Below are 19,729 nucleotides of genomic sequence, written 5' to 3'. Positions count from 1 at the left end.
GTTGCATTTTGGAGGTGGAGCCTGGTCTGAAGGTTATGATGCATTGGAGGGGTTCTGTGACTCTTACTATGCAGCAAATTTGGATAACAGAAAGTCTCAAAGTGGATATGCTTTCACATTATTTGGCACAACTGTAAGTTGGAAGTCAAATTTGCAATGTGTGGTTGCGTTATCTACAACAGAAGCTGAGTATATCTCATTGACTGAAGCTGCAAAGGAGGGAAAATGGTTGCAGGGCATTCTTCAGGATTTTGGAGTCAAACAGACTGGAGTGAAGATCAGATGTGATAGCAACTCTGCTATATGTTTAGCTAAGCATCAGATGTTCCATGAAAGGTCTAAGCATATTGATGTAAGGAGGCATTTCATTCGTGATGAAATTCAGAATGGAAGAATAGATGTTGTGAAGGTTCCAACCGAGGAGAATGCATCTGTTGACAAAGGCTTTACCAATTTTCAAGTTTAGACATTGCTTGGAGTTGGTGGAAGTTGTGGAGTGTTAGAAGTTCAACAACAGGAATTGAGAAGGAAGTTAGATGTTGATTCATGCTTTGCGAGGTCAAGGTGGAGATTTGTGAGTTTGTGACCTTCTACAAATCATGAACCCAAGAGTAAGCTGCGATTGAGAGCCGTTGGAGACTCGAGAAGAGGATCAAGAAGTAAGCTTGGTGCATGAGCTGAAAGTAGCCGTTGGAATAGCGGTTATAACCGAATTTCAGTTTTAAGGAGATTGAGTTGGCTAGCTTTGTATCTCATATATTAGCTCAACTTGTTCATGTAAATGCAGAGAGGAAAAACACACAACACACACGCATAAAATTGAAGGTTATGAGCTCTTGCTTGTGATTAGTTTAGATCATTCAATTTGTATGTGTGAGCATCATCTTCTTGAGAGTGTGAATCAATAAACTTTGTTAGTCTTCTCCGTGAATGTAGGCAACCATTGCCGAACCACATAATCGCTTGAGAGTGCTTTACATTTCTTGTTTGTGTGAGTTCAATCGGTAGATAGATCCTAACATTATTTAATCTTCTTAAAAAAACAAGTAGCTAACTATTGTCTGAGTCAAATCTATCACCTGTAAATTATTTGAAGTTTGTTGGAGTAAGTAGAGTTGCATCCTCGTTCTGTTAAATTGTTCAATTAACAAAGATGGGCTGGAAAACAATTGAATAGCAGTATAAGTATAATATTCCATGTATTGCATTAATAAATAGGAGTACTATAGACTGTAGGAACTGAAAATTTGGTGTATAATTTTATTAATTACTATAATACTTGGATTTGAATTTTATATAATCTAATATTAAATAAGACATACTATTATTAGAGATTAATGGATCGAAGTTTTTCACTTTCAGGACCAAAACACAAAATCTATCTCATTATTTTGAATATTACTATGCTTTTCTATTGAGAAATATTTATAGTGTCGCAATCTCATTATTATCATCCCTTCCGTGTTGCAAATTTAGTTTGAAAAATAGTACGTGCGAGTTTTACACTCATCCAATTGTCTCGCAAAGGTTATGTATTCTTCCAAAGTTTCAAGTTTTTAAATAACTTTCAAGGAAAACGTGCGGTTAATGTCACATTTTACATAAATTTTTTATCTTTTACAAAATAAAAGGATGTGGTTATTGTTAGTAGGAGTATTACTTTATTACTTTGAGACGATGTTTCTACAAAAATTAAAATTACAGCAGCGCCAAGTAAAGTGATTGGAAATTTGGAATACAATGCTGAATAGGAATATCTTGAACCTATTAATGGCACTTGTTCCGAATTTCGAATTCATACTCAAAATTACATAAGTAGATATTTATCCCTTTCATCACATGAGAATTTTACTTGATCGTAATATTTAAAATACAATAAATTGTGTGGAACATATCACAGAGATTGTCATAGTTAAATCTGAACATTTCATAGCTGTAATAATACAAAATTATTAATATTGGTAATATGTAATCTATTGTTCGATACGATACATTAGAAATTATTTTATTATATCTATGATTTGTATTGCATTTATCACGATTCACTTTGAAATTATATACAAAATCACAAACATAAATTTCAAGCTTTTGATTTGTCAAAAACCGTCTATTTTATACAAATATCAATTGTTGTAAGTAGTACATTATAATCAACCATACCAGAGTCAAAAAACCTTAATTTCAGTTCACAATATAACTTAGCTTATACACATTTGAAGCAAATCAATATCAAAACTTAATGTTACACCACAACTCAGGTTTTTGCCAGTGGCCTAAACAAGTACTTATCAGAATAAGAAGAAACAATTAAATTTTCGAATCGGCTTTAATCCCATTCTAGCACAAAAAATCTGAACAAAAACACTACATAGATGATCCCCTCAGTAGCAAGGCAAACTACTCTGAATATGACATAATTCCACAAAACACAACCACTGCCTCTGCCAAAGAATGGACCTAAACTTTTCATCTGGACAGAGAGTAAGGATGCTCTCCTCTAACATGAATATTCATCTCAGGAAAGAAATAGACTCGAAAGAGATGCTAATTACTAAGGAATGTGCCTCGCTTATCACTGAAAATAAATGTGGTATGCCTTTAGAGTTGGCTTGTGCGCTTTTTTCCTAGTAAAATCTTGAGACATGTACCTCTTGCATCATTCCCATCCCGATACAAGCATAAAAAAATCTACTTGTACGGAGCAAACAAAATCGATGAGTTATGACCACCAAATCCAAACGAATTAGATAAGGCCACTTTAATGTCGAGTCTTTCTTTTGTTGGTCCCACTAGCACATTTGCATCCTGGATCATGAGTGACCTTTGTTAACATATAAGGAGATGCATCATGTCCTTTAACACATTATTACAAGTATTGGCTATTTCATGTAAGTCAATCAATAAGCATATATTAAAAGGTTGATATAAATTTCTGGTTGCACGTATGTCCTCTCCCAAACAAAATCAGTTTTTCAATATGTTCATCATCAATGAGTGTCTTATGACTCCTATCTAAAAACTGAAATAACCAGCTGAGAGCGTGTATCATGAATTAATAGGTAACATAAATTATTTTTCAGATAAATAATGCTATTAAGGTTGTTATGTACAAGGTTCTATGTAGGTCATTCTGAGTTCTTTTGTTAGTTTCATGGGTTTTCCCTCCCTTGCCCATTTGAGTTGTTCTCCCTAGGGTATACCTAGTTGTTTGTATACGAATTTCTATTTTCATGCATTTATTGCCCCACCCAAAAAAAAGTTTCGCAAAAAGTTTCCCAACGGTATATTAATGACGTCATACAAAATTTATAAGGGACTGAAAATTCATACCACACCATCATCGGGATTTTCAAGATTGATATTTGGATGAACCCAGCCAGTTCGAATTGCCTATAAGAAAACAAGGATTATAATTCAATAATGGATTATAACTCCAGATGTTCATGAGTACATAAAGTCAGTTGGCCAATAACATCCAAATGGAAATCACTATATTTCCCGTAAGTATAAGTGTTGTATCAGCTTAGAATCCAGATGCTCTCCATCCTAGCGGAGTAAAAGCTGTTAGGTGAAGATGTTAATCTTTATACTAAAAATGATTTTTAAGAGGTAACTGAGGTAGTTAAAGTCGTTCTTCATCCCATGCAAAAACTCGGTTCCACACTTTTTACTACGAAGTTATAAATTGAGCACCTTAATCCTTGGAAAAAAAAGCCTCGTTCTGCATTTCTTGATTTAAATTACTAGAAAATCCATTTCACATATATGAGGTTAAGAAAGCCAGGTCCCACCCAGTCACCCCACTTTGTAAAAGGAGATGATGTCCAGACAGGAAAAGAAATTTTTTTAAAATAATACTCTACAATAACAATAACTCCTACAGTCCTACTACAGTACTGCTTAGACAGTTATCAATAAGACACAGTCACAATTTTCTGTGCACGATCTATATGAGGATTACTACAAATGGATATATCAAAGTTATGCTGAATATTCAGAACCCTCTGCAAAATAATAAAAATTTTAAGGCACCTGAACGGTTGCGACAGCCTCAACGGCACCAGCTGCTCCAAGTAGGTGCCCGATCATGGATTTTGTGGAGTTCACTTTCAACTATAATAAATTAGGATTAGCCACAATCTGTACAAACGGCTTGAAATAATCCTCAGTAGATGAAAAAGAGTTTGAGTTAATGAGGAGGACCTCTGGATTCTGGCCAAAACAATGAAAAAGAGCCTGGTACTCCTTAAGATCACCAGCTGGAGTCGAAGTCGCATGCGCATTTATATAATTTACATCTTCTTTAGATACTCCTGATTGAGCCAAAGCCTTCTCTAAGCATAAAATGACACCAGTTCCTACTCGTAGGTAAGGTCAGGACGCAGGAAGTCAAAACACAAGGCAGCCGGGTCTAAAATATTCAGAAGCCTACATTACTTCTAATTTGTTCACTTCAGAAGTTGAACTTGATAAGAACAGCTCAACATCAGATAACTATTAGGACCAATAATGCCTGTTCTGCATACATCAAATTAATAACTACCACAATAGCTAGACAGATCCAAATCATCAGATAATGGAATAAACTGGATGAAAATCTAGTAATTATCCATCCTAAAGATGTTAGGGAATGCTTCTGCCTTATCATTATAAATAATTTAATTGCTCCATTTGGTGGTCCAAATGTATAATCGTTGAGATTATATTGGTCAGATATAGACTGAGCAGTAAATATGAAACGGGCCAGAGTTAAAGAGATCAGTTCCAGAAAGTGGCCAGAGAAGGAGCATGCCATACAGTTTTATTGATGTACTGTGTACATATCATGTCCAAATTTATAAAAGTAAATTTCCTCATGCATATCCCATGGATAGATGAACAACCAATTACAACTATTGAATTAAAACAGTAAAGTGAAAGGCTGCTTATTCCTTGATAAAATTAGCATAGTAACGATTAGCCATAAATAGAACTGCGGTTAGTTCTTAGTTATTTATTCAATCGTTTCAACAGATGGCAACTAATTACCAAGAGAGTTCACAGTTCACCCCCTTTCTACGACAGTCTTACATTGAATTGAAGGAATCTTTACTTCTCTTCTCACAAAATAACTTGCAAAACTTAAAGTAAATCAATGGGGTATACCTTGTGGGTGAGGCTCTGTCATGTGATAAGCATCAGAAGTGAAGCTTCCTCCGAGAAACTCAGCATAGATAGTAGCACCTCTACTCTGCTCATCCATTAATGGTTTGACATGTAATTGTATATAAATTTATTAGTCAACCCAACACAAAAAAATTCGGCATGTAGTGTAAGAGTATTTAAGTCTTGCTAAGGTTAACAAGTTTGAAAGACCTTGGCATGGTCAAGTTCTTCCAAGAGAAGTACTCCGGCACCTTCTCCCATAACAAACCCATCACGACTCTGTCAAAGATAACACATAATTTAAATACTGATTAGCTCTTATAATGCCACCAGCATACTGCAGGATTGCAAGTAAACTCTTGGCTGAACTGAGATCATAAATGTTGAAATATTAAATTTGGTCAAACCAAAGTTCTCTATAAGTAATAATTATACAACAACTACCACAAGACCATGCCAATACACATAAGTTGTTACAAAATGCTACTATTGTATCAACTATCAAGACAGTTAAAGTTTATCTTACAAAGAAATGAAGATAGAATAATAAAAAATACAGCAAATGCAGCAACATGAGCATGGGAGGCTTGAAAGTTTTTAACAATAAAATGAAACATAAGATCCTGATTTTTAGATGATGTTTACTATCAAACTTATGCACATATGATATGGATAAAATGAACAGAACATTACACTATCCCAGGGGCGCGAGGCTTTAGTTGGATCACCATTTCGTTGTGATAATGCTCTGCATGCAACAAAGCCTCCTAAGCCTGCACCAGAGTTTATGATTCAGACATTAAAAATCAAATTTCACATTTGTGAACAAGAGAAAGGATAGTCACCTATTGGTATAATTGCTGCATCTGAGCCACCACAAAGCATCATGTCCTAAAAAATATCAACAGTTATCAGAATCAGGCAAGGAGAAAGATAGAATTCACTATCTTTGGAAATATTCCCATCTGTTCACCAAAGAATTGGTGCATATAAACGGAAACCACTAGCCTGGATCTTGAAAGAGGAACCAATTGACTTACAGCTTCACCTCTGATGATGTGGTTAGCAGCATTTAGTATGCAGAAGTTACTTGTTGCACAAGCAGTAGATATTGAGTAGTTTGGACCCATCCATCCCTGTATTAATTAAGTGCTAGTTGATGTCATGAGTTATGCATTATCCAAATTCCAAACCACCACAGTAAAAAAAAGGCATATTATTTAACCAGATCCATGGCAAGCATAGCAGAACCCATGTTGGTAGTTGCAAAAGGAACGCAAAATGGATTCATCTTCCTATATGAGATCCTCAATGCTTCAATTGCATCATAAAAAACCTGTACAAATACCAAACCAATTGAGAGAGGAGACAAACTGTAAATATCTTGACCAAAACTATAGGACAGAATATCGTATCTTCCAAGTCTTAAGCATGTAGGTCATTATGGTGAAACTGTAAGCAGCTATTGAAGGTGCAGAACTCAAGAAAATTACCCCGCCAGACCAAATATGACATTCTAATTTTTATAATTTCAATTGATGAAAAATAAAGTTTACAAAAGGTTCCAATCTGTTATCTCAAGAAGAAATAGCATGCATGCGAACCAGATACCGGAAGATTGGATTTTAACTGAAAAGCCGGAAAGCCAATATGAGAAGCAATCAAAGTAATCTAGTAAGATTTGTAGCTTGGCGCCCAACAAAAGTTAATACCCAGCCACTTTCTTTATTCGATATTAAGTAAATGGAAAAATAAACATACTTGCATTCCACCCATAGCAGAGCCAATTAGAACACCACATTTTGTTTTATTCAGTTCATCCATGAAATCCTCTGTAATTCCTCCATCAGCCAATGCCTTCTTGCCTGCTGTCAGCATGTAAAGCATGAACTTGTCCATTCTCTTTGAAAGTTTAGGTATAACCCAGCCATCTGTTGAGAATGACTTGATTTCTCCAGCAATTCTCTGCAATTCAAACCCTTAATAACAAAATCTAACTATCCTGAAGCAATGAAAATGAGATAATGCTCAAGACATACGGTTGGAAACTGCGAGCAATCAAAAGCCTCTATCTCACTAATTCCACTGACTCCATCAAGAAGATTATTATAGAAGATATCTGGATCACTACCAAGTGGTGTCTCCACACCCATACCTGTCACGACCACTCGCCGTTGCTTGATTGGAGGCTTTTTATTGGGTGAAACTTCAATGGCCGGACTTACAGCTACTGCCTTTGTTTCTCCTGTATTTCACATGCAAATAACAAAAATTAATAAATTTGTATATGTATGTATATATCAACTGTTAGCACATGTAAACTCATAAAATGTAGTACTAAAGAGCATAACTATTGAAAGTGTTTAGCGGAGTCCTACACTAAAATGAATATTCCTACACTAAAATGAATAAAATTAAATGTCTGCAATAAGATGAACTGCACATTGACCCATAGCTGTCAAATTCTCAGGGAAGCTGGAATTGCTGGGATGAGAAAGAGAAAGCGACAACATGCAAATTGGCAAGCTTAATTGAACCCAACCGCACCCACCACACACCACAGCACCAGAATTTTTACATTTCAGAGGTTAGCATCACTTGTATTAGTGAGGTTAGAGCAACAACTACACCACAATGAGAGCCACCAGTCCAATGAAGTTGATATCAGATTTATGCAATAAATAATAGGAAAAAAAAAACATAATACAAACTTCCAGTTTATCCGTCCAAAGCTAAAGTCAAAAACCAAGAAGTGATTGAAATGAATCCCTCCACAGGATGATTAGGTCATTGACAATAAATTGGGGGGAAATAGGTATATCAGCTCAAAATTTAATAAAACCCATGGAGAACCACAAATAAATCAAAATAATAATCCAAACACTTAACAAAATCAGAAAACAATACACACGCGAAGACAGAATAATAATGACCAAAAACACTGCACCAGAATGGGGGGAGGAACGGGGTAATTTCCGGCGGCCGCGCTGCATTAAAACATTCCTCGATTCGAAGCCGAAGAAACATTCGTGAGATTTATCCAAGTGATGGCAGGGCTCTAGGGAGAGAGAGGAATTCACGAGATTCCCAATGCGCGGCGCGCATTTGGCGAGAATCATGCTGCGGCGGTGGGCGGCGCATTTGATTGGGCGGCGGCGCGAGTTAGACGACGTCGTCGAGAGCGCAGAAACGGCGGATTCTCTGTCGCACGCGACGGACATGCATGCGGCCATTAGCCAAGAGCACATCGCCGATGACGCCGCCATCGGAATCCGCTCTCAGCCAAGACTAGACGTCTCTCTCTGTACGGAATCTATGGCTGTATATTTATGATTTATCTCGTGTATCAGTCTGCAGTAAGCATACAGTAGCTAGTTTGTATTTATGGAGAAGAGGTTGAGGTCAATTTTTCTCTCTCTTATGTACTAGCACGTATAGTGAGGTTGGATTGCAATGACGATGGTGAAACAAACGAGAGGGCGGTTTTCATTGATTGAATCTGACGAGAGAGAGAGATAGCAGCAGAGAGAGGATACAGAGGGAGAGAGATGGAGGGGACCGAATTGTTCATATCAGTATATTCTCTTTTTATTTCCATCCAAATTAAAAATCTCCATTCCTATAAATTAAATATTTTTATCGTAAAAATTAAAAACTAAACTTCGTCGGGTTTCTTCGACTTTAAGTTGGCGAAGAGTTAGAGCATCCACAGTAGTGCGGAATTCCCGGCGGAATTCCCCGCGTAATTCCCAAAAACACCTCCTGTCACCTCATAAAGAATTCTCACTGCACTACCACGTCATAAGGAATTCTCACTGCACAGTGGCGGAATTCCCACAATTAAAAAAAATTCACAAATTCACAAATTAGACAATTTTCGGAAGTGAACAATTTACGGAATTAAAATTTCGACGCGAATACGGAGAAAATGCAACCACTTTATTTAAAAAAACATACTTCATTAAAAAAAAGTACATAATTACTAAAAAAGTACATAAAAATAAAAACCGGCTTCTCACTCCTCGGATTCCTCGTCGCCAGTCCTCACGCCTTCCCCGCCGCCGCCCCGCTCGCCGTCGCCGCCGTCGTCGCCGCCACCCCTCGCCGTCATCGTCTGACATCCCATCGAGCCCCAAATCGCGGCGCATACTATCGAGGAGGGGCTTAAGCTTCCGCTTGTAATGGGGTCGGTCACTTGGCGCCATTCAACCATCGCACGTAACAAGGTTTCATGTGCGGCGATGCGGGCGAATGAGGGGTTCTCGGGATCGTTTTGGGGGGTGTTGCCGATTGGGCCTCGGCGGATCCACTGGTGCTTACCCTCGACATCCGCGCCGTGGATTTTTGCCCAACCGGGCGACGGCGGCGCACCTCCGATGTGGGTGTGGGGAACTCTGACTCGGGAGGGGGAAGTTCTGCGGAACCAGCACTGCTACTGTACTCTTTGGAGGCGCTGATCTTCGTCCTCTTGGCCAGCCGGATTCAACACCCGCAGTGAACTTGGGCGAAGATGCACCACAAGAAACACTGGCCAATACTTGAATTCCCCGAAGCCCTTCTCAGCGTTAGGGAACTGCTGATGAGCCAACAGCTTCACATCCTCGGCAGACATGCCGCTGGTTGCCGAGCGGAGGTTGTTTGTGTAAATGCCGGCAAATCGACTGAGCTGCCTCTTCAACCGCTCCCACTGTTTCCGGCATTGCTCCGAGTTGTGCGCCTTCCCCCCTTGCGGTTTGAACTGGAGGTAGTTGTGGCTAATGCGCCACCATATCTGGTCGATGTGATGGTTCGCCCCGACGCATGGATCCTCCACTACACTGATCCACGCCTTCGCCAGCGCGACACACTCGTCCATGCTCCAGACGGTCCTCTTGCTCCCGCTGGATCCCTCCCCCACCTCACCTCCGTACACCGGGACGCCCCGGCCTCGCCTGGTCATTCCCAGTGGCATTTGAGACTGGGGCATCATCCCCGGCATTTGAGGCATCGCAACGGACATCGGCGTACTCCCGCCGATGGGAAAATGGAGCGCCGATGACTCGCTCGAGGCAGGTGAATCGCTGTCGTGGTGCTCCATTGTTGATTCACAAGAAATGTATTTTTAGAGAGAGAGAAACTTGTTAATACAAGTGGTGCGAATGAAATGAAGTTCAACGGCATGTATATATAGGAACCGAAAAAAAAATATTTAATGCATTAAACGGGAATTTCGCGCGGAATTCCACGAGCGTCAACACAATGGCAGACGTCTGCACGGAATTCCGCGCGAAATTCCACGGAACACCGCGGAACTGCGAATTCCTTCGCAGAATTCCGTATCCGTGCCTGCGACGCGCAATGTCGGACGTCCACCACGGAATTCCCGCACGTCGGTGGGAATTCCGCATGGACGTCCGCCATTGCGGATGCTCTTAAGCAATCATGTCTTTGTGCACTTCTAGAACCATTTAAGGCATCGTGGACTTATGTTTCTCCATTAGACTCTCCAATTATCGGAGTTAGAGAGTTTTGTTAAATTTGTTCATTGCGAAAGCAACCCTATCTAGAGTCGAGAGGCGGGTGCGGTAGGGGTTGGTTTAGTGCTAAGAGATGTCGGATCCGTCCCGTTCGCTTTTCTCTATGTCGCTTTTCCGTCTCATAATAGATTACACGTTTGGATAATGACACGAGATATTAGGAGATGTTGTTTTGTGTGCTAAATGGAGTGAGAAAATAATATAATTATATTAATGTGAAAGATAGTTTTTTTTTTCAAAAAGAAATATGCCATCTTTCTTGGGATAAATTAAAAGGAAAGTGTGACATCTATTATGGGACCGTGGGAGTATATAAAAGTAAGATTCATCTTTCACTAATCTTATCAACCATTTTTTCTATATATTTCTTAAAACACGTATCCAAACAAACTTGGTCTTCTATTCATAAACGGAAGGGGTACTATTTTTATGTAGTACTTTTCTCTTTAATTTTTGCCGTTCTATTCTCCTCTATTGTACATTATAAAAAATGTACACACTTGCAAAGTTGATAGTATGACAATCATTTTCAAGGCAAGGGAAGTATCAACTCTTCCTTCTTGAGAAATGATTTTGTATGATAGATATTCATGCACATACATCACATAACCAAATCATCATACTCAGACATCACATAATCAATTATTAAGATATCGACTACATCGGATCAACACATAGTAAGGATACATTTTATACTGATATACTGATTATTCTCTCCGATAAAAGTAGATATTTTTTTCAATTAAAATTTGGCGTTTGATTGACAAATCCACACTTTATAAAATTAGGACTATTTATTTAACTAAAAGGCGTGGTAGATACGGTAAAAATATAAGTACGTTGGTTCGTCTATTATATAGTAATTAAATTAAATTCTAATTATGATCAATCAATTTCAACTGAGGTTGAGTGAAATTTTTAGAAAAAAGTATCCAATAAAAAATATATCAATCATAATTACAATTCAATTATAGTTAATATATTTAAACTGAAGTGTACGTTTAGAAATGCACAAATATTTATTTAATTACATTTAATTAGTTGTACAGAAGTATACATAAGCTTTGAATTCAATAATGAATAGGAGTACTAATATTATCAATATTTAAGTTACGGCCCTAGTGGATCCATGAATATAAATGAACGAGGTAAAATTATATTTAAACAGAAGTGTACGTTTAGAAATGCACAAATATTTATTTAATTACATTTAATTAGTTGTACAGAAGTATACAAAGTTTTGAATTCAATAATGAATAGGAGTGAATTATGTCTTTAGATTATTATTCATAATTAAATTCATAGAATTTTAAGGATGTGTAACGACTTTGGTTATACAATTTTTATTTATTTAATATTTGTTTTGTTCATTACTTCGTTTATATTATAAGTGTTGGATAATTACTCCACGTTTCTATTGTATGATAATCTATTGACTTGTTACATAATCGTGAGAGGATGTTGACGAGTTAGAAGAGCTTAGTTGACACTACAGAGTGAAGACTTTTTAAGGGTCTTAGGAGCTTTGTGAGTTACAAATCTAGGATTGACGCTCCTAGTGTGTGTAATCTACGATTGTGCTGCATTGGCAAAACTTATGTGACTCGTCCTAATGAAGTATGAACTGTGCTAGGGTGTTGTAATTGGAATTTGTATAACCATAACTGTGAAAGCACATCTATGGAATTCACTTATCTCATCTGTTTTATCTATGTGGTTTATCTTCGAAAGTTGTTTATTTCTGTTTTTACAAGTTTTTATTTTCAAAAAATCTCAAATCTTTCGGTTTTCCAAATAATAGAAGAAGCTTAGTAGAAGGTAGAAAATTTATCTGTTTTCCTTGTGTTCGATATCCGGTACTGACCTTTAGCTATACTATATATACCTTGTATGCTTGCGGGATTATTTAGTGCTAATAAAAAGTGCATCAAGTTTTTGGCGCCCTTGTCGGGGATAACATTCACTACCTGATTGATATCTTCAAACGGACTATATTACTACTTTGGATTATATTGCTTTCAGTATTTAATTTTTATTTTCTTTTCTTTTTAATTTTTGTTCTAGTTTATTTCCTACAGGTCGTACATACGAACGCGCTCTGGGAAGGAATTCTTAGAGCCGCTCGATCCAGAGATTGAAAAGACTCATAGGAAAATCAGAAGTGACCAAAGCAAGATGGGAGACAACAATTGAGCAGAGATAGAAAGGCTGCAAGTTCTGGTTCAACAACTGTTAGATGAGAAAGCCGCAGAGAAGGCGACTAGAGAGGAGCATGAAAGGAAGAATATGGAGATAGTTCCAGTGATGCATATGTTCAACCATGGCAATGCACTTACGTTCCCTGAAGGTCCTCGAATTGATGCCAACAACTTCGAGTTGCGGATGCCCCTTATACAAAGGGTGGAACAATATCTGTTTGCAGGCAGAGCCACCGAGGATGCCAACCGCCATCTAAGAAAGTTTGTGGAGATTGCAAACACTCTCAAGCTGAATGGTGTCGACGATGACACCATAAGCGTAAAACTCTTCCCATTTTCATTAATTGATTCTGCTAAAGAGTGATTTGAGTGTCTGCCTACAGAACAAGTCTCCACATGGAGGGATATAGTGGCGGCCTTCCTTGATAAATACTATCCACCAGGGACCATCCTAAAGTTCGGAGTGAAATCTTCCAATTCGTGCAAGGACATGATGAGCCCCTGTATGAAGTCGTCGCACGTTTTAAGGGTCTCCTCAGCAAATGCCACAACCACGGTTTTTCCGTTGACCATCAGGTAGGCATATTATATAATGGATTTACTGAAAAGATTTATGCCTTGTTGGATTCATGAGCTAACGGGGGATTCCTACAGAAGAGTGGACCAGACGCCAAGGCGGTCATCGAAGAGGTTGCTGCGAATAGTAGGGGGTGGTCGAAGGGGAGACACGACTATAAGAAAGTGGCTGCTGTTGAAGCCGAGGAAATTCCTTTGCTAAGGAATTGACAGAATTGAGAGTCAGAGTTAACAAGATGGACGCATCAAAGAGAGAAGAGACGGTCCCGCCGACATCCATTATTGCTCTTTTCCAGAATGACGTTCCTCCTTCTACCGAGGCCGTCAACTATGTTCAGAATGGGGGTGGTCCCAATAGGCCATATAATAATAATTACCGCCCTGGGCAGGGGGTGACAATTTTAATAATTTCAATGGTAATCGCCCTCATCCCAACCTCTCATATTCTAACAGTAATTTCATCCAACATCCTGCAGGGTTTAATGTAAGTAAATGAGGAGTAATAGAGCCACGCAAGCAAGAGGAGAAATACGAGCAAGGGATCCTCAAGATTTTGGAAGCGCTAGTGGAGGACAGAAAAGCTAACGACACCAAGATTGAGGTTGTTGAAGTAAGATTGAACAAGCTTGAAGAGGGGATAAACACTATTGCCTCCACTGTCTCGATTATCAAAACTCAAATGGACCAAATCCAAAAGAAGGCGAAGGAGGAAAGAGCTAAGGCAGCAGCACGGGTCGTTGAGATCAACAATAATTGGGTTGCAAAGAAGCCAAGGGATGAAGCCAGCACCTAGGGGCCAGCATAAACATAATGCCGCTAAAGTACTTTGAAAAACTAAATATCAGGCCATTCAAAACATCTAATTTGGTTTTAAGAATGGCTGATAACACTGCGGTAAAGGCAGTAGGAGCAATCGAGGATGTGTTGGTAAAGGTTGATGACTTTATCTTCCCTGCTGACTTTATTATTCTTGATACGAAAGTAGATAAGCAAGTACCTCTAATCCTTGGCGAAAATTTTCTAGCCACTTGCAAAACTCTTATTGATGTAGGTAGAGGCGAGATCATTATAAGTGACAATCACAACAAATCAACTGTCACGACCGCGCCTTGCTAAGGATAGCAATGCTCGGGGAAACATGACTAGGGGAGGGGAATAAGAAGAGGGGATAGAAAGGGGATAAGGATAATGGAGCATCAAACACTTCTTGATAAGACAGAAAAGGTTCATAAGACAATATGAAGGATTATACAATCCAAAAGAGAGTTTGTGGAGCGTCATCTCAAACAAAGTATTGTCCTTGTGACCTATTTAGTACAAATTATTACAACGAGGCACAACGGAAGAAGTTGCAAAACACGGCGATATGTGTGAAGACATATGCCACAGAAAATCCTACAAAAGATGTGAGACAACCACCAACTCCACTCAGCCACCATTTCATCATCAGCTCAACCTGCACATTTATAAATACATACAGGGCTGAGTACAGGGTACTCAGTGAACACATTGCCGAAAGTTACACATATAAATAAAAAGTCATTGTCATAATGCCATAGCAGTAACACACGGGGTTTTTTTTTCCTAAAGGCCCGAGCTTACTAAGTTCATTTTCATAAAGTTTGTCTGATCAGACTAAGTTCATTCTTGTAATCCGCCATATCTGATAATTCATAGTGTGTCGGGAAGGTGGCCACCTTCCACGATCACATTGACCGGCCAACCCTTACGATGACACACGGTTCATTCCTTTGTGTACACTAACTCGAATAGGATCTTGGTCCTATTGGAGTCCGAATTCGATTTGTTCATTCTTTTGGCATAGCCAAACAGATAGGCATCATAAAACAAATCATTTATGGCATGATAACATTTGAAAAGAAAGTAAGTGCGATTTTATCAAACAAAAATTATTTCATATATTTGATAATTTTATCCACACTTAATGTGTTGGATATAAAGCCCACCTCGATGCTTCCAAAAATACCCTTCTCAAGCTCGGGTTCGAAAATCAACTCCTTGAACACGCCCTTCTTGAAAGAGGGTATGAATTCAATTAGTCGTAAGAACATTCATAAAAGATGGTATGAAATGATCTTACATGAGGTATGCATCCTACGTTCAGTGTTTAGATTAAAGAAAGTTCATTCGATACAAGATTGCGGCACTCTAAATAATTTAGGGACTTTAATTACTTGGAAAAAAAATAAAAACTTATTAAGCACATATTTTAACTTATTCATAAGAAATTTATCAAGAGATCACTATTAATTGACTCTAAAGATTATAAAAGAAAAATAATTAATCATGAGATTAATTATTTAATCAAACCGAACCATTCAAAATTATTTGGAAACCACCATCAAACCATCAATTAAATTGAAGAGCTAAACCTCTCTCATTTCCTTTCACTTCTCGGCCCAAAGAAAGGATTTAATGAAGCTCAAACAAAATATTAAAGTTTTGGCCCAACAAGAGCCCAAGTCCTAAAATTCAAAAGTGAACCCTATATTCACCATCCCAAATTCAGATTTGTCTCACCTCTTTCTTCTCCCCTCTTTCTCTCTCACCGATCTCTCACTCTCTCTCGTTCTCCTTCGTTCACCGGGGCTCGGCCGGTCATTGCGTCGCCGGCGAACGACGCTCGCACCGCCGACTGCACGCCGCCCACCTCACCGCTGTCAGCAGGTCACCGTCCAGCGCTAGCTCCGTCGATCCTCGGTGTAGTCGCGCTGCTGCTCCGCCTTCAGTCCCCGTCGAGCCGTGTCTTCCTTCGCCACTCCGTCGGCAGTTTCTTCCCCTAGAGCTAAGTCTTCCTCCCCCTTTTACTTAGCGTTATTTGATTGTGGATTCTTGGTTAAGTCTCGGTGAAATGTGTAACTAAGGATTTGATCTTAGTGTCCTAAAGTTGTGATTTTTGGAGGAGAGATTAGATCATTGGAAATGATCCTTGGCAATTACTGTTATGATTTTACATATGCATTTGGGAGCTTTTTGCTTACTGTAGTGAGTCTCCATTCTTGTACATGTCTTACTACTGTCTCATTTCCATACTTGTTGTGAGAATTCTATGGGAAGTGCTAAGTTCTTGTGATATCTAATTGTTCTATAAGATGCAAAAGGGTGGGGTTGGGGCAGCAGGGTCGTTCCGGATGCGATGTTGCAGCCGCCGGAGCTTCGCTGGCAGCTGGTGCATCGAGGGGCAGTGGCGACAGGGGTTTGGCGTGAAAGACTGCCACCGTGTGACAGCAGTAGCAGCAGCGTGTGTGCGTGTATAGCTGCCGAGAGGGCAGCAAGATGTCCGTGGCTGCCGCAGATAGCAGCAGCGGCACCGTTCGGGCAGCCCGATGTTCTCCTAAGTTCACTAAAAGCTAAGTTCTACTATCTCGAGCTCAACGTTATTTCCATGGTTATCAAAATTCATAGATCTTGATTGCTAAAATATATATATATATATATATATATATATATATATATATATATATATATATAATCATGGTTCTTGGCTCTTTGATTAAGGAAGTTTGTTCAAGAAATTTTGTTTATAAGCATAAATGTTTTTTTTCCTACGTTCACGGCATACAAGGAGATGGTATTTGGCATGTGAAAATTCTAAGTGTTCATGTTTGAATGTGGTATGAAAATGGCTATGTAGCAAAATAGTTATTAGGAGGAATTACCTTGTGGAGAGGAGGAGAAGAAGGATAGTGAGTAGGAAATTGAACTCCTCTTCTTCAAAAACTTATATGCATCCTCATTTTGATAAAATTTTGGTTAGAGAATTTTGTGAAGGAACAAAAAGTAGAGGATGATATGGCGTGGTATTTATAGGGAAGAAATGTGCATGGTTTACATGGTTAAAATTTGATTCATATGTGGAGGTATAATGTCCAAAAGTTATGGATTTTTTTTTTACTAAAAACAAAAATTCACGTCTTTTCGTTTTGATGCGACGAGTAATTAATGCGGTTCACGTCGTTGGAAAACATGCCTGATGTGACGTGATTCTTATCAAATTGGAAAACGTGTCTGACGTGACGCGGTTCTTATCCAACTTTTCGTCTTGATCCGTTGTCGAAAGTGTATTTGATACGTGGTCTATCCTTTCGTGTAGGTATCGGGAGTGCAAAAGTGGTGATCGAGCAAGACCCGGAGGACGGAAGACGGCTGTCCTGGGGCTGCCCGGTTACTCGGCACAGCTATCCAACGCGAGTCCCTCCCGGCACGACTCTTGTGATGTCCGAAATTGTTTTTCTTATTCTATTCTAGCGTCGAACTTGTTGTAAAAACGCTTTTGGACTTCTATTTGTAATTTGAACCTCTCAAACTAGCTATTAGTTCTTCAATGCTAAAAGAACTTTATTCATTTGACGACATGATACTTACTTTAAACATAACACTCGATCACAACGCGAGGTAAAAAAAAAATTTGATACGAGTAAAAACACTAAGGAGTCGATTTCCCACAAGTTAGGACCATTAGAAAAAAAAGCGGGTGTTACATTCTACCCCCCTTAAAAGAAATTTCGTCCCGAAATTTGCGATGGTCTATTCAAACAGTTCCGGGTATTTTTCTTTTATCTTGTCCTCCAATTCCCACGTGGCCTCCTCGTATCCATGGTGCCTCCACAATACCTTCACGGAAGTGATAGATTTGTTCCTCAGTTGTTGGACTTTTCGGTCTAAGATTGCTTCGGGATTTTCTTCGTAACTCAAGTCCGGATTTAACATCACTTCTTCATGGTGGATCACGTGCTTCGGGTCGAACACGTACTTCCGTAGCTGTGAAACGTGGAAAACATTGTGCACTGTTCCGAAACTTGGTGGCAGCGCCAAACGATACGCCACTGGTCCAACTTCTTCTAGGATTTCATAGGGTCCAATGAAACGGGGACCAAGCTTTCCTTTGACACCAAAACGCATGATTCCCTTAGAAGGAGATACCTTCAAGAAGACCTTGTCTCCTATGCTGAACTGCAGGTCGGTCCGACGAGCATCTGCGTATGACTTCTGCCGATCTTGTGCTTCCTTGATCCTTTCTTTGATTTGTCGCACGATTTCGACCATTTCATTGACAACTTCGTGGCCCAACATCTTTCTTTCACCGACTTCGTCCCAATACAATGGCGATCTGCACTTTCTCCCGTATAATGCTTCGTAAGGTGCCATACCTATGGTCGCCTGATAGCTGTTGTTGTAGGCAAATTCTATTAGGGGTAGTATTGCCTCCCAACTTCCTCCCCGGTCGAGCACGACTGCTCGGAGCATATCTTCAAGAGTTTGTATTGTTCGTTCCGACTGTCCATCAGACTGTGGATGAAAAGCGGTGCTGAAGTTAGTTTCGTGCCTAGTTCTGCTTGTAAGCTCCTCCAAAATTTTGAAGTGAATTTAGCATCGCGATCGGACGTGATTGAGGCCGGAGTACCATGTAGACGTACAATTTCCCGTACATAAAGTTGCGATAACTTCTCGGATCCAAGAGTGATTGAAATCGGCAGGAAATGGGCACTCTTCGTAAGGCGGTCCACGATCACCCAGATGGCGGTGTTCCCTTGCTTAGTCTTTGGCAGACCTGTCACAAAATCCATAGTTATGTGCTCCCATTTCCATTCGGGAATGTCTAAGGGTTGTAGCTTCCCATACGGTCGCTGATGCAGTGCTTTAACTTGTTGACAAACTAAACATCTCTCCACAAATGATGCTATACATCTTTTCATGCCGTCCCACCAGAACTTCCGTTTCAGGTCTTGATACATCTTGGTACTCCCAGGGTGTGCGGTGTAAGGCGTGTCATGTGCCTCACTCATGATCTCATTCCTCAGCTTCTCATCCTTGGGCACACACAGTCTTCCTCCAAAAGTGAGGGCGTTGTCTGCCTCCTCGTGGTAGTTCTCATGTCCGTCGATTCTCACCTTTGCTCGTATCCTTTCCAGGTTCTCGTCTTGCCTCTGTGCTGTGATGATGCGCTCTCTTAAATCTGGTTCCACCACTAGAGTGGCTATCCTTGCTTCTACCGTTTTTGGGGCACTCACCATCTCCATGTTGAGTTTGCTGAATTCCTGCAGAAGTTTCTCTTCGTGGGTGAAGATGGCTGCAAAGTTATGCGTCTTTCGGCTTAGGGCATCAGCCACCACGTTGGCTTTGCCGGGATGGTAGTTGATGCCACAATCGTAGTCCTTCACTAATTCCAACCATCTCCTCTGTCTCATGTTTAAGTCCTTCTGCTGGAAGAAATACTTGAGGCTTTTGTGGTCCGTGAAAATTTCACACCGAATTCCGTAAAGGTAGTGCCTC

The 19,729-nt window shown here is 39.6% G+C and overlaps 1 protein-coding gene across 1 annotated transcript; it reads right to left on the bottom strand.

The window, feature by feature from the left end:
• Nucleotides 1-2,162: 2,162 nt before the first annotated feature.
• LOC121785993 (3-oxoacyl-[acyl-carrier-protein] synthase II, chloroplastic-like) lies at nucleotides 2,163-8,700 on the bottom strand. The gene is made up of 13 exons (XM_042184495.1): nucleotides 8,093-8,700; nucleotides 7,185-7,390; nucleotides 6,907-7,110; nucleotides 6,371-6,481; nucleotides 6,186-6,281; nucleotides 5,991-6,036; nucleotides 5,839-5,918; nucleotides 5,356-5,424; nucleotides 5,146-5,230; nucleotides 4,204-4,358; nucleotides 4,033-4,113; nucleotides 3,331-3,390; nucleotides 2,163-2,805 (listed from the first exon to the last, which is right to left on the bottom strand). The coding sequence occupies exons 1-13, from the start codon at nucleotides 8,409-8,411 to the stop codon at nucleotides 2,689-2,691; spliced, it is 1,629 nt and encodes a 542-aa protein (XP_042040429.1). The 5' UTR covers nucleotides 8,412-8,700; the 3' UTR covers nucleotides 2,163-2,688.
• Between the last annotated feature and the right edge of the window lie 11,029 nt (nucleotides 8,701-19,729).

This window comes from Salvia splendens, chromosome 22, assembly GCF_004379255.2.
Source record: "Salvia splendens isolate huo1 chromosome 22, SspV2, whole genome shotgun sequence".
NCBI classification, from domain to species: domain Eukaryota; kingdom Viridiplantae; phylum Streptophyta; class Magnoliopsida; order Lamiales; family Lamiaceae; genus Salvia; species Salvia splendens.
This window is presented reverse-complemented; position numbering and strand designations above follow the sequence as displayed.